The sequence below is a fragment of the Neurospora tetrasperma genome, assembly GCF_000213175.1.
Source record: "Neurospora tetrasperma FGSC 2508 unplaced genomic scaffold NEUTE1scaffold_2, whole genome shotgun sequence".
In the NCBI taxonomy this organism is placed as follows: Eukaryota; Fungi; Ascomycota; class Sordariomycetes; order Sordariales; family Sordariaceae; genus Neurospora; species Neurospora tetrasperma.
The window spans coordinates 1,610,589-1,623,268 of record NW_009799100.1 but is presented as its reverse complement, the minus strand read 5'-3'; the positions used below and the strand labels follow the sequence as shown (position 1 = coordinate 1,623,268).

General features: G+C 52.7%; 3 protein-coding genes across 3 annotated transcripts; 2 read left to right on the top strand and 1 right to left on the bottom strand.

The window, feature by feature from the left end:
- Positions 1-312: 312 nt before the first annotated feature.
- Positions 313-5,449, top strand: NEUTE1DRAFT_145042 (uncharacterized protein; the record flags this gene model as incomplete). Its single annotated transcript, XM_009850916.1, has 1 exon — positions 313-5,449. The coding sequence occupies one exon, from the start codon at positions 313-315 to the stop codon at positions 5,122-5,124; it is 4,812 nt and encodes a 1,603-aa protein (XP_009849218.1).
- Positions 5,450-6,655: 1,206 nt separating this feature from the next.
- On the bottom strand, positions 6,656-10,307 carry NEUTE1DRAFT_78469 (uncharacterized protein; the record flags this gene model as incomplete). The annotated part of the gene is made up of 4 exons (XM_009850915.1): positions 6,656-7,420; positions 7,488-7,609; positions 7,667-8,244; positions 8,307-10,307. The coding sequence occupies 4 exons, from the start codon at positions 10,305-10,307 to the stop codon at positions 7,026-7,028; spliced, it is 3,096 nt and encodes a 1,031-aa protein (XP_009849217.1).
- Positions 10,308-11,203: 896 nt separating this feature from the next.
- On the top strand, positions 11,204-12,167 carry NEUTE1DRAFT_120830 (uncharacterized protein; the record flags this gene model as incomplete). Its single annotated transcript, XM_009850914.1, has 2 exons — positions 11,204-11,923; positions 11,988-12,167. 2 exons carry the CDS (start codon positions 11,204-11,206, stop codon positions 12,165-12,167), a joined length of 900 nt encoding a protein of 299 aa, XP_009849216.1.
- Positions 12,168-12,680: the final 513 nt, after the last annotated feature.

Below are 12,680 nucleotides of genomic sequence, written 5' to 3'. Positions count from 1 at the left end.
ACCAAGTCGTCCTCCCTCCCTGCATACTGCCGCCGTCGATAAGCCTATAGCTCCCTGATTCCGACGACTCGATCCGTCTGTTTACTTTGCGCCTTCCCCCCTACCTCCCTGGGGCTGGTCCCGACGAGAGCCTCTCACAGAGTCGACGCCGCCTATACCCCCAACACATCTCCCGCCAAGTCGCAAGTCATCAGTCGTCTGTCGCAAACCTTGTCGCCTACCTCCCCCTTCTTGCGCGACCATCTCTCCACCTTTCCCCCCCCAATATCGGCCGCGAGAGCGTCATGAGCACGGCGACCAATTGAGGCCAATATGGTTCGTGTCACGGAGGAACTGGCCATCTCGCCAGAGCATGTCACACTCTACTACACCACCGACCCTTTGCTGGGCCATCTCCCGGTCCTCATCTTCCACGGCCCTTCGACGACAGCAAACTACACTCTCAACAGCTCGCGCATTCAGGTCCATGTCTATAGCCCGGCTGGGTTCATGTCCTTTCACCGTATCACCATCTCTCCCAACTCCCCCTTCTACGATGTTGTCGACTACCTGCCGCGCGAGTTTCAAGGTGACGAGATATGTAGAGGACTGGCCTTTGGCCTGTACAAGTACTTCAGCGAGCTACCAGAAGCCGTCAAAACCTACCTAAAACACCAGTATCCCACACGAGGCCCGAGGGCTCCCGACACGGCAGCTACGTTATTCAGCCCTCAGCATGCCGCCGATCTCGCCCAGTCGGCCGTTCCCGTCGAAAACACCGCCGACGTGATTCAGACTCTCGAGGTTGCGCTACAAACACAACACATAAATAACGTGGATATCGACTTGGTATTGCCCCCAGGTTCCATCATCCCCCTTGATGACGAGGAACTCGAGGAGGTACCTGAAGACGAAGACGATATTTTGGATCCGACTCTCAGGCAGTACGGCGGCTATACTCCCTTGGTCAAGCTGTTTGGAGAGCCTGTGTTCCTTCCTACATCCAAGTTACGTCGCGCACCTTCGCGGCCCTCTTCATTACGAAACAGGACCAAGTCGTTTTCAAGGAACCAAAAAGTGGAATTGCGCATGAAGCTGGGCGAGTTGGTCGATACCGAGGAGCGCTATGTGCTCAAGGTGAACGAATTGGTAAACCATGTGGCCGACGAATTCCGCCAAGGAGCAAAGGCACGAGCTACTGGTAGCATCAGCCCGTCAGAGGAGGATCTGGATAAGCTCTTCCCGCCATCGGCGGATGAGATACTGCAGCTCAACACGGCATTTATGCACGAGCTTCGGCGGATTATGGACGATACGGAAGAGGATGCGATTAGAGACATGGAGACCCCATTCCCAATACATAGAGAGGGCTCTGTCAAGGTCAAGGACCCCAGCGGTGCTCTGGCCATGGCCCGCCTCTTCATGGAGTGGTTCCCTAAGTTTACCGAGTGCTATCAAGACTACATCCGGGCCAGTCGGGAATTTCCCCGGCTCCTCAACCTATTTCTAGAGCAACAATCAAGCTTTCGCCAGCGGGTAGCCCAGAAAGGAGAACAAGCCGTCCGATCCCTCCTCATAGAGCCAGTCCAGCGATTGCCACGATACAGTCTTATGATCGACCAGATTGTGAACTGTCTGCCCATTACGCATCCTGCCCTGCAACTGATGCTCCGTGCAAGGGACATAATCACCAACATCTGCTCTCTAGACGAGGGCGCGGGAGACAAGCCCCACATAATTAACAGGTTACGCGCAATGGTGGAATGCTGGCCTCCAGACTTGGAGCCACAGGGAAGGTTAGCCGTGGCTGCCGACTTCATCGAGCTGTCTCCCCCTTTTGATGAGCTGCGAGAATCAGATCTCCATGAGAATGCCGGTATTTTCCTCGTGTTCTCCGACATTATCGTTATTCTCAAGAAGAAGACCGACTCAGGACTTACGGGTCGTGACCTACTGCGCGAGATCGACAAGCCATCACCCGCCGGCCTGCTCGCATCCATGACAAATGTTGCTGGAGGACCAGGAATGTGGGAGTTCGCGCTTACGGGGTGGCATAACCTTGCCGATGTTCGCTTTACAGAATCTGCTGATGGTAGGCTAATCTGGATGGCCTCGACTGCTGATATGAAGGGGTCGCATTCTGGCGAGTATTTCGGTGGCAAGGCGATTACCTCGAGGTGTTTCATACTGCAAGAAATGTATGAGGGTAGGGCTTCCAAATGGAGTGAAGAAATCGCCAAGGCCCGTATCGAGGGTCGATTTTCCGAGCAGGAGAGAGAAGACCCCACTTGGACTTTGCGTTCGGTGAGGATGGAAGACAACAATTTCCGGCTACACGCAGCCGTTTTTCAGGAGGCGGCAGATCAACTCATCGAAGGCCGACGAGAACCAGCACCTATCCGGGTTGTCCTGGATATGGACCTAGGTACCAAGAGCGCCCCAGTCGGTCATTACGGCGTAGAGGTCGTGGTCGAGATCAGTACCGCGGATCTAAGGAGGATATCGATGAATACTCTTGGCTTAAACGGCAAGAAATTCAGCGATGAAGTTGCCCTGGACGACTTTCTACCAACCCTCTCACGCAGAATTATCCAGTTGCTAAGTACCCAAACCTGTGTCGCTAACCAAAGACTCGCTCCCGCCCTTGTTCACTACTATACCAAGATCCTACGCGGCCTCCACATGGGATCAAAAGACATGGAAAAAGGCCATAAGCGCTCACAAAGCGCGTCCCCCGTCAAGTTGTTGTCGAATTTCCTCGGTGGCAGCACGCCCAGTGTTACACTCACAGAAAGTACGCCCAGTGGCTCGATAAGGGGGCACCAGCGGAATCCTAATGGGAGTGCTCCCGCTCTGCTCCCCTCGCAGATGGCCAGGACAAACAGCCGCAATGAATTGCTGTTGCTTGCGGCCCAAATTAAGGAACAACATAGTATCAAGATGGGCACTGCTGAAGACATGCGCCCCGAAAACCCACTGTTCCGTCTTGAACAGACCTTCACTGGTTTCATTGCCAATCTACAGGCTCGTAAAGGCTACTATCATGGCCGAACACTGCTTACTAGATCCATGGCAGACGAACTGTTGGTCAACGACCTCTACAACAGACTGATTGAATTTCCATTCGATTTGGAAGCCTCGGCTGAGGTGGGCACTGACATAGTGTTTGCCGCGTTCGAGAAGTTTGTGCGCATCGCATGGCGCGATCAGATAGGACCCATCATAACCATGCATGCGCTTGATGCCCTCCAGGTCCGGGCTTCCAAGAGAGTGGTGGGAGACTTTGGCGACTTTGTTCGATTCATTTTCCGAGACCTGGCCCCACAGAACCGACGGGCTTTCACCGCACTGATCAAACTACTGGCAGATTTACTAGATGGATGCTCGAATGACGGAGATCGGGGCGCCTTGACACTAGCGTTCGCAGAATTACTTGTCGACGACGGCACCGGTTCCAATTACATCAATCTCCTAGACCGCCTTGTTGAAGACTGCGACCGAATCTTCGAGGACCACAGCTTTGCCGCAACCCTACAGCTCAACAGCTCACACGACGATATTACCGCGAGTAACCGGAGCCAAAAGTCCGTTACGGGGTCAGTGACGTCCAACAGCTCGTCGCTGCGGAGAAAGTTTGGGTTCGACAGCCTCCTCCGGCAAAACAGCAAAACAGATTCCGATCGTTCTTCGGTATGGCGGTCCCTCAGCAAGCACACAAGGAGCCCAGGTGAAAGTTCGAGCCTTTCCAAAGCGAGTAGGTCAAAATCAATCGATATAAGCGTTTTCTTCAACCCACCAACACCCAACAGGTCGCGACGCCCAGGGTCGCGAGACAGGCCTCCAATCGCCGGAGCTTTCGATGACATCACGCACCGTCCGTCTAGTACAAAACGATTAGAGACGATTGGCGAGCCGGAAGATGAAGAAGCGTTTACCGAATCCAACCGGTTAAAGAAGAAACGTCGCAGCTCGTTGTCGGATCTGAAGTCGGTATTGTCGTCCACGACCCTGGTAGAATCGGTTACGAGCCCGCCCCCGGTAGACGACAAAGAGTCGCCGCTAGTCATCGACGTCGACAGCGCTGCCGTCCCTGTTCCCGCTCAGATTAACAGAAAACAGGCCCCCCAGAAGTTTCACACGGCGCCCCGTCTCCCGGCACCGACCAAGATTCCGATCAGTCCGAACTCACCCACCAAGATATCCATAAGTCCCGGTTCGGGCTATAGTGTCAGCTCTGGCGCTGAATTTGTACCACCATTGTACTCATCACGGCAGAAGGAAAGCCCAATTGTCAGTCCCTTGGCATCATCCCCGTGCACCCCACCCGATAAAAAGGCCTTTAGCTCCTCCCTCCCAATTCGGAGTCGGCCCAAGTCCCTTTCGGTCCCCCAAATTCCCACCCTCAAGCCTTCCCGGCTCCCTACGGCCGAACGCCCATCACCCAACAGCAACAGCACCAGCAATGGCGCTGCCGACACTGGCGGCAACCTCACCAGATCTCCGAGCCGTCCCACCCTGCCCTATAACAACGGGGGGTTGAAAGTTCCAACCTCCTCCAGCGGCCGCCTCGGCCTCCGCTCCCCCCAAAAGCTCCGCGAACGTCTGCAAACCGAGCTGAAAGCCGTCGAAGAAGTCGATGCCACCCTTCAGTCCGAGCTCACCCGCATCTCCGAAGACATGACCCGCATCAACGCCACGCTTCCGCGCTCCGCCTCCACGGAAATCCGCCGTCTCTCCAGCGCCGTCCGCGCCCTCGAGGAGCGCGTCCCGCATGCCATGCTCGACCTGCAGGAGCGCCAGGCGGAGATAAATCGGGAGATGGAAGCGACTTTAAGGGTCGCAGAAGCCAAAGTGAAAGCCATCGATCAGCTTTACAAGGAGGCGACGGCGGAGAACGAGTTGTTGTATGAGAAGTTCAATAGCGAATTGGGCAAGATGCTCAAGGCGCTCAAGGGTAAGGGGAGGGAGGATAAGGAGGAATTATTGGCGAAACTGAGGGAGCAGAGTGAGGAGGCTGCAAGAGTCAAGAAGGAGAATGCCAGGTTGAAGAGGGAGATGGCGAGTTTGAGGGCGCTAATTAAGGCGGGGGTTAGCAGTACGCCGGTGGAGAGGGTGCAAGGTCTTGATGGGGTTGACGGGTCATGATTTTCAGACAGTGCCGTTTGTCTTTGGCGTGTTGGTTTAATTCTCGGTCCTGGATGTGTGAAAACAAAAGGGGAGCATGGTGTCATGTTGAGGGTACTTGGCTTTTGATTGGTATGCTCTATGTCTTCATATATGTTGGTATAGTGTGGTAAAGTAGGTTGGTACCTATGTTGTGGGTTGTGTTGGGGTTGCATAATAATGGCTGTTTTGCGAGAGGAGAATCGAGCATCGAGCATAAGTACAGCACAGAAGAGCCATATGGAAGATCAAAAGTAGCAGATGATGAGCCAATGCTACAGACTCATTAACAAGTCGAATTATCAAGCCTACTACATACTTTATTCAGACTCATTATTATGGTGATAGTGTGTCCTTCTGTTGTTGTATCGACCAACACCTCTTGTGTGACTGTCGTCGAGTAAGTATCGCTATCGAATGCCGAAATGCCTGCTCTCGTACTTGCTGTGTAGCAGAAGGTCTCGGAGGTACATGCTCTCCCCTATTCATCCGAAATCGTCTTCCCAAAACTTCGTAGTAAAGCTCAAACCCATCATCCTGCATGAAGCATTAAATCTCATCCACCGGACGTATCATAAAAGTCAAAAATCCTAATTGATTGGACCATCTTGTCAGATACTTCCCCTTTGTTGATTCCGCGCGGTACTTGATACATGAACTTCCCCAATTCTTTTATCATAAATTTCTTTACCTGTACTTTTTATTGACTTTTTTTTCCACCTGGAGAGTCCTCGAGGGATGCCCACCTCAGCGATCCAACCCTATTCGCCATGATTCCACGGTGCGTGGGTATCAGCATTCCCTTGAATTATCTAGGTAGAGGTAGGCAGGTAATGTACATTGAATATTAGAGGCATTGTCATGTCATGTCATGTCATGTCATGATGAATATCACCTACCATGTTGTGTTGTGGTATTCAAATCATTGGTTTCCTTGAAACAACAACATGTGCAAAAAACCACCTCCGACGATCGATCTTGTCGTCCGTTGGTTGTATAAGTTATGCCAGTCGAAGAAGCCTTACAATGATTATCGAAGGCAAGTGTGAACTGAAAAGAAACTGCAGTGCCTACATAGGTAGATAGTATTAAGCTTTGTCTAACGAGCGTGCATGCGAATTATCTCGCTTGTAGAATTCATGTATGTCCGTTTGGAAGTTGGATGTTAAACGTTCGACAAGGTTTATGTCCTAAAGCTGCGTTCCCTGGCCATTTTATAAGTTTCTTTCAGTTCCTGGCCCGAATTTCCCATTGATTATTGATGGTGTTCTGGTGGAAAAAAAAAAAAAAAAACCAAAAAAAACCATCAAAGTTGTTCAGGCCTGCGCTAGGACGCATCCAGATTCAGGTCTATAATCTTCACGTTGTTGTCGATGTGACTGACAGACCTTCAAATCTGCATTGTCGACCCTCCTCATTTCCGAATCTCCTAAGATTCTTCGGTACAACTCGATAAAAATGCCTTGCCATGGGCTCTTTGTGGTTCCGGGCGCCTTATAAAACAGCTACGTCTCCTCTTGCATGTTTATTTATTGTCTCAACCAAGTAACGATGAGTGATGATATATGTGAATCGACACGTATGTAACTCTTCTCCTGCAATCCCAACGCTCACAGCACGCACCAAACGATAAAACGATAAATCTCCGGATATAAATGATAAAAGCCCAGGCGGACTTTCCCTCACTGCGAACAATGCTGCCGTAACGCTTGATGCCAAAGACAGGCTAACGCACAACCGCCGATAAGATCTGTTTCATCATTTCCTTCGTCCATATAACCTCTGTATACCTTATGCTTGCAGACGATGACCCGTTGAACACTTCACTTTGCCACACTTCTGCCTTGCCGTCGAGGACGGACACTGACCAACCATTTTCTCGTTTATTGAGCGCTGAGTTCCCGCAGCTTCTCCTTCTCTTCCTCGTTAAGGTGCTGGTACCAGCGGTCATTGAAGTTGCCAATGTTCTCAGTTGCGACGCGGACAAAGAACCCAACCAGGTATTGGCGGGTTTCGTCATCACGATCGCGCAGGGCCTGGTTACCCTCCGCCCAGCTCATGAGCTCAGCCTTGGTGGAGCCGAGGCCGAGATCCAGAACATCGGGCTCATCTTCCCAGCCCTCGTCATCCTCGTCCTCGTCTTCCTCCTCTACCTCCACATTTTGCGCCATGGCCGCAGACCGCGCGTCAGAGTGGAAACCGGCTGTGGCGCCGAGCTCGTCAACGAGCACCTTGACAATCTTCAGCGGGGCGGGGATCTGGGTGTACTGATCGGGGTCTGGAAGATGGATGGCTCAGTAAAACTGGTGGGCGAAAGTTTTTAAAACAGTAACGGGGTGACTTACTCTGCTTGGCCCTTGATCTAGTCCTAATTCTGGTATCATTGTTGATGATGAGATCACCCTTGACCAGGGTTTCATTAACACGCGCATCATTAAGCTCATACAGCTTAGAGAGGGCAATGATGCTAGAAAACGCAAAGTCAGTAGTTGGTAACAAACGACACGCATAGGCATGGGCTTACTTCTGGCGAATCTCGTCATATCCGGAGAAAATGGCTGAATTCTCAAGCCATTTGCTAAGGACAATCTGGAGTCCGTTCTGGCCGTCAATAGGAGTCTCGCTCAAGAAGTTGATGACATCCCGGGCGCCTTCCACGGTAAGAGAAAGGCGCGCAAAGACAAGGATGAGTGATTGAATGATGGCCACTTCCTGAGCGGTGTGTAGACGTGCGGCAACCGCCCTTAGGAGCTGAGCAAGGTAAGGCCCAAGCCGCTGGGGACCAGCCTTCTCGACCAGCTCTGCCGCGAGACCACCGACGTCTGAAGCAGCATTGTCCTCCATAGAAGGATCCAAAAGACGGTCGATAACCATCAAGCAGACCTCAAGACCCGAACGGCCGCTCTCATCGCTCCATGCAAACACTTGTTGGTGATCATGCATGAGCATGTTCTTGACGGCCTGCGTGCCGGGACGGAGGACCTCACCCTCGGTCGATGACATTAGAAGCCTGGCAAGCTTGGGAAGGGTGTGTTCAACGAAGCCAGCAGGAAGAGGCTCTACGCCAAACTCCACAAGGATTGATAAAAGTTCAACGGCGAGCTGTGAAGTGTCAGTACCTACAGTCAACACAACCGAAAGAAAGTGAAGAAGACAAAACATACAATGACAAGCGGGTCGTCTCCAGTGACGTTGGCCACATCAAAAGCACCAGTGATAGATGGCAGGACCTTGGCGCAGAAGGCTGGATAAGCGGTCGCATCCTTCATGGCCTCGGCAATCTCCTCGAACGCCTCGCAGACGCTGATTTCTACATGATAGTTGGCAGCACCGTGCTTGCCAAGCGTGAGAAGCATGTCAAGAGCAGTGCTATCAGGTTGGAGAACTGTGCGCATGTCCACGGCAATGGCTGCCTTTAGTGTCTCAACGATGGTTACCAGGAGGTCATCCGAGTCCTCTAGCGAGGTAAGATCCAGTCCACTCAGGTAACCCTGGATAGCTTGGAGGATATGGCCTTGGTATTGCGGCTCGAGGGTGGACTGGAGGAAGCCATCCATGGCCTTGATGCAGGCGACTTGGATAAGCTCCGAGTCCGAGCTTCCAACAGTCTTGATGGTTTGTTCAAGAAGACCATACGCCGGGCTGCCGGCGGCCTGGCTTAGCGCAGCTCCAGCAAGAAATCCCCGGGCACACAAGACGGGCATATCTTGCCTGTTGACGGCGTACTGAATGATTTCTCCGTAGGGTGCGGTAACCTCGACAGGAACGGTCTTCTCGCAGTCCAAAAAGTCGTTCAGGGCGCAGTTAAACAGGTAGAGCGAAGCCTCTTGCTCCCGCCAGTTGTTGGTGTTGTTACCAAAGAGAGTCTTGGCAACCTCATAAAGGCCTTGGAAAACCTTGGGCCCGAGCCATTCGCCGAGCTTGACAACCACGTCGCCGCATGCCGTCCTGGCAGTGTAGTTAGCACTGACACTCGTCTCTTCGGCAAGGAACAAGGAAACATCAATGTCCCACAGGCCCTCCTCCTCTTGGGTGACCTGGGAGTACGAGACCAGCAATTGGTTGAGCTTCATGACCCAATCGATCTTGGACATGTCAGGTTGGGCCTTGATGTCGGCCTCGAGGTGCTTTTGTACAGGGCTAGCACGCAAGCACTGGTTGAGGAAGTCAAGCTCGTCCAGCACTAGGAAGTCGAGGGTATAGGGTAGGCCATCGCTGTCTTCCAGGCGGCTCTGAACTTCGTTGTTGATGAACAAGTCCTGGTAAGCGTCCTGAAGTCTCGACAGCTCTTGCCAGACGGCACTGAAGAAGGTGGGACTGTGGGGAAGAAGCAAAGAGGGGAAGACGGTCTTGATCTTGATCAGGGTCTTGACGACCTGGACCTTCAGTGTGATGGGACCGTACCAGCTTTGGGGCTGGGAACCGGCCTCTTCGCGGTCAGGAAGTGGTGAGTTGATGACAAGCTCCATGAAGGGGAGCCAGCCGGCCAAGATTTCCTGGGCGAAGCTGGTGACTTCCTTCTTGTGATCATCCTTGGCCATATCCATCAGATCGAAACAGCTGCGGAACACCACGACGGCCAGGGCACGGTGGTTCTTTTTGCGGTCGTTGTTGAGGGCGACATCGTAGCATGCCTTGATGATTTCGCGCGCGGTGCCGAAGAATTGCTCGTCAGTCAGACTTTCCTCGACAAGGTCTTGAAGAATGCGCAAGGCGCCGTGCAGCTGGTCGTCAGTCCCGGTGGGCATGACACCCAAAACACTGGGTAGCAAGGTAGGCCATCTGTCGGGGAAGTCGGCCTGAGCAATCTTGCTGACGACCAGACTGGTGGCAACCTTGACCTTTCTGTCGCCCTCGCTTCCCAGGCAGAGGGCCAGCAGCACCTCTCTGAGTTCGTGCTTGTAGTGATCGGAAATAGGATAGCGAGGGGCTTCGCCATCGTCTGGGCTCCAGTTGTCCTCGATAAATTGACGCAGGTAGGTCAAGGCAGACTGGCGAATGCTGACGGGGAACGAGGCGTTGATACCGACGCGGGCAATCGCAATTGGGAAATCGGGGTTCGCCTTGGCGTGGGAGAGATCGAGCTCGGCCTGCTTGCGAGGGCCCTCGTCGGGAAGCTGCGTGTTGGCAAGCAGCTGCGCCAGTTGTTGCTCCATTTGATCCATTGTGACGGCGTTACAAGATGGGGTATAAGGAAGAGATGGTCGCGTAAAGTTGTGAGTATCGATAACGAGATCAAGGCTGTATGATCAAGTCGAAGTTCCAAAAATTCAGTCGAGGTATGACGGGAGTTTGGGTGGTTTGATTGGGGGGGTATATGGTATGCGACGGGATGGGATCGAAATCGGCAAAAATGTCGAGGTGCCCAAAGGACTACACAAGTCGAGAGAAGGGAAAAGTGTTGTCGTTCAAGAAAATATAAAAGGCAAAGCTGCTAAGACGGGGGCCTTTAGTTTGTCGGCAGAGTGAACAACAGGATGCGGTCAGGCACGCCTGCTGAGTGAGATACGGCTCTCGTGGTGGAGGTCGTGATAGTCCGGGACGCGAGCGGAAGCTATCTGAAGATCATGGACGAAAAGAGTGGCAGGAGGGGAGAAGCAGCTGGACTTCCAAGGGTCGAGCTTCTTTGCGAAAATGTTACAGAAATATCGGTATCGCTGACGACACTAACAAGAGCGAATGCACATATTCTGTACAGTCATCTCAGAGGGCGGGGCATCGGTGGGGCTCGTCACCTGCTTTGGCGTTGAAAAGGTTCCAGTCCCTGCCAAACGCGGTCATTGTTCTCCGCGAATCTTGCGCGTCTCATCATGCAGTCCAAAGAAATATCTTGACTTTGGGTAGGTGCAAGTGGAGAGAGATGTGATGACAACAGATGCCATCATTGTTTCACACAGGATTCCGTCTCATTTCACAAAACCCTTTTCTTTCTCTCCTTCCGTTGGCTTACTCAAAGCAACCTACTAGAACTAATCTTTCCATGATTTTTGTTCAAGTCATCACAGTCAAGTGACGAAACATCTCGCCCGTACCAGTCGGATATTAACTACCACTGATCATTATGTCTTCTCCGGTCCCTTCCTCTCCTACCTCTCCCCTTCAGTCTCGGTCTGAGCAGCGACACCAATATCGCCGTCAGGAAATCTACGAAGAACCGCCCTCTCAGCCACTGCCTTATGATTCAAGTATCGTCCTGTTACAATCCTTCAACAACTTTTTCGTTGTCGCCATTCACAATATCCTCTACTATCGGGGAATCTACCCGCAACCTACCTTTCTCTCTGCTCGCGCCTACAATCTCCCGGTGCACCAGAACCGCCATCCCAAGGTCTGCTCCTGGATACGCGATGCTGTTAAAGCCGTGGCCGCTCAGATTGCAGAGGGCCGTGTATCACGCATTGCTGTCGTCATTCACTCCCCTCTCGAAGCAGAAATGTCGTCTGATCCCACACAATCAGCATCCTCTCAGACCATCCCACCAGGTTCGGTTCTTGAACGCTGGATGTTTGACGTCAGCCGATTCCCCGCGTGGCCTGGTGGTGCCAAGCCAATGCGAGCCTTTAAAAAAGCCTTAGCAAAAGAGCACAGAAACGAAGACAGTCGAGACGACGAATACTATTTCCCCACCGCTCACACAGTGAGCTTGCCCGATCTCGACGAGCAGTTACGTGGTGCACTGCGAAGGATGGCGCATGCTGCCGAGAAGATGGATGCCCTGCCAGAGGGATGTACTTTTACCGTGGCCGTGGAGTTGAGAGACGAGGCCCTTGCTCCCATTGGGGTAAGTTGACTGTCTCCCTTGACCGACTAAGCGGGTTACGCTGATATCTGCTTATGAAATATAGCATCCCCAAGCGTGGATTCCCTCTGAACCCAACCTCCAGCCCGCCTCTCGCTCAAGGCCGGAACCAGGCGCAGATGTTGGAGGTGTCAAGACAACTCCAATCCGGTCTGTCGAGGCAGGGGCCTTGTTCTTCGAGTGTTGGCTTGAAGAAGGCAAGGCGAAAGAAATGTTGAACAAGTAGGCAAACACAATCTGAACGCGGGTGGCATTATCTGTCGCAAAATGCCTCTCGACGGGATTCTGGCCATGCACCGCGCAAGGGGGAAAAACCAACAGAGACGCCTGAATGACCATCGTCTTGCGTTCAAGAGAAGACCGACCTCCCCGAACCTCACAAAAGCCACCTTTTTTCAGACACATTCAATGAACATCACGGAGGCTGTGGAAGCGCCATTCTTGTGTTACGGCATGAGACTGGCAAAGCTGGTCCCCACAAAAGAAAATAGAAAGAGGGAAGAAACCCATGGCTGCAGCTGATCTCAAGCCCTCACGCTGTAGGGGCGCATCTGGCCATCACACTGAGGATTGTGTGTTAGTCCAAGTGTGCATGAGCATGGCTTGGCGCATACAGAAGGCAAAAAATAGCCCACTGGGTCCTTGGCCCCCCAGCTGGCGCTACTTGTTACTCCCTCAGCACCAATTCTGCTGCCCGACTGGTACGTGTTGATGTGGGGGGGGGGGGGGGGGGGGGGGG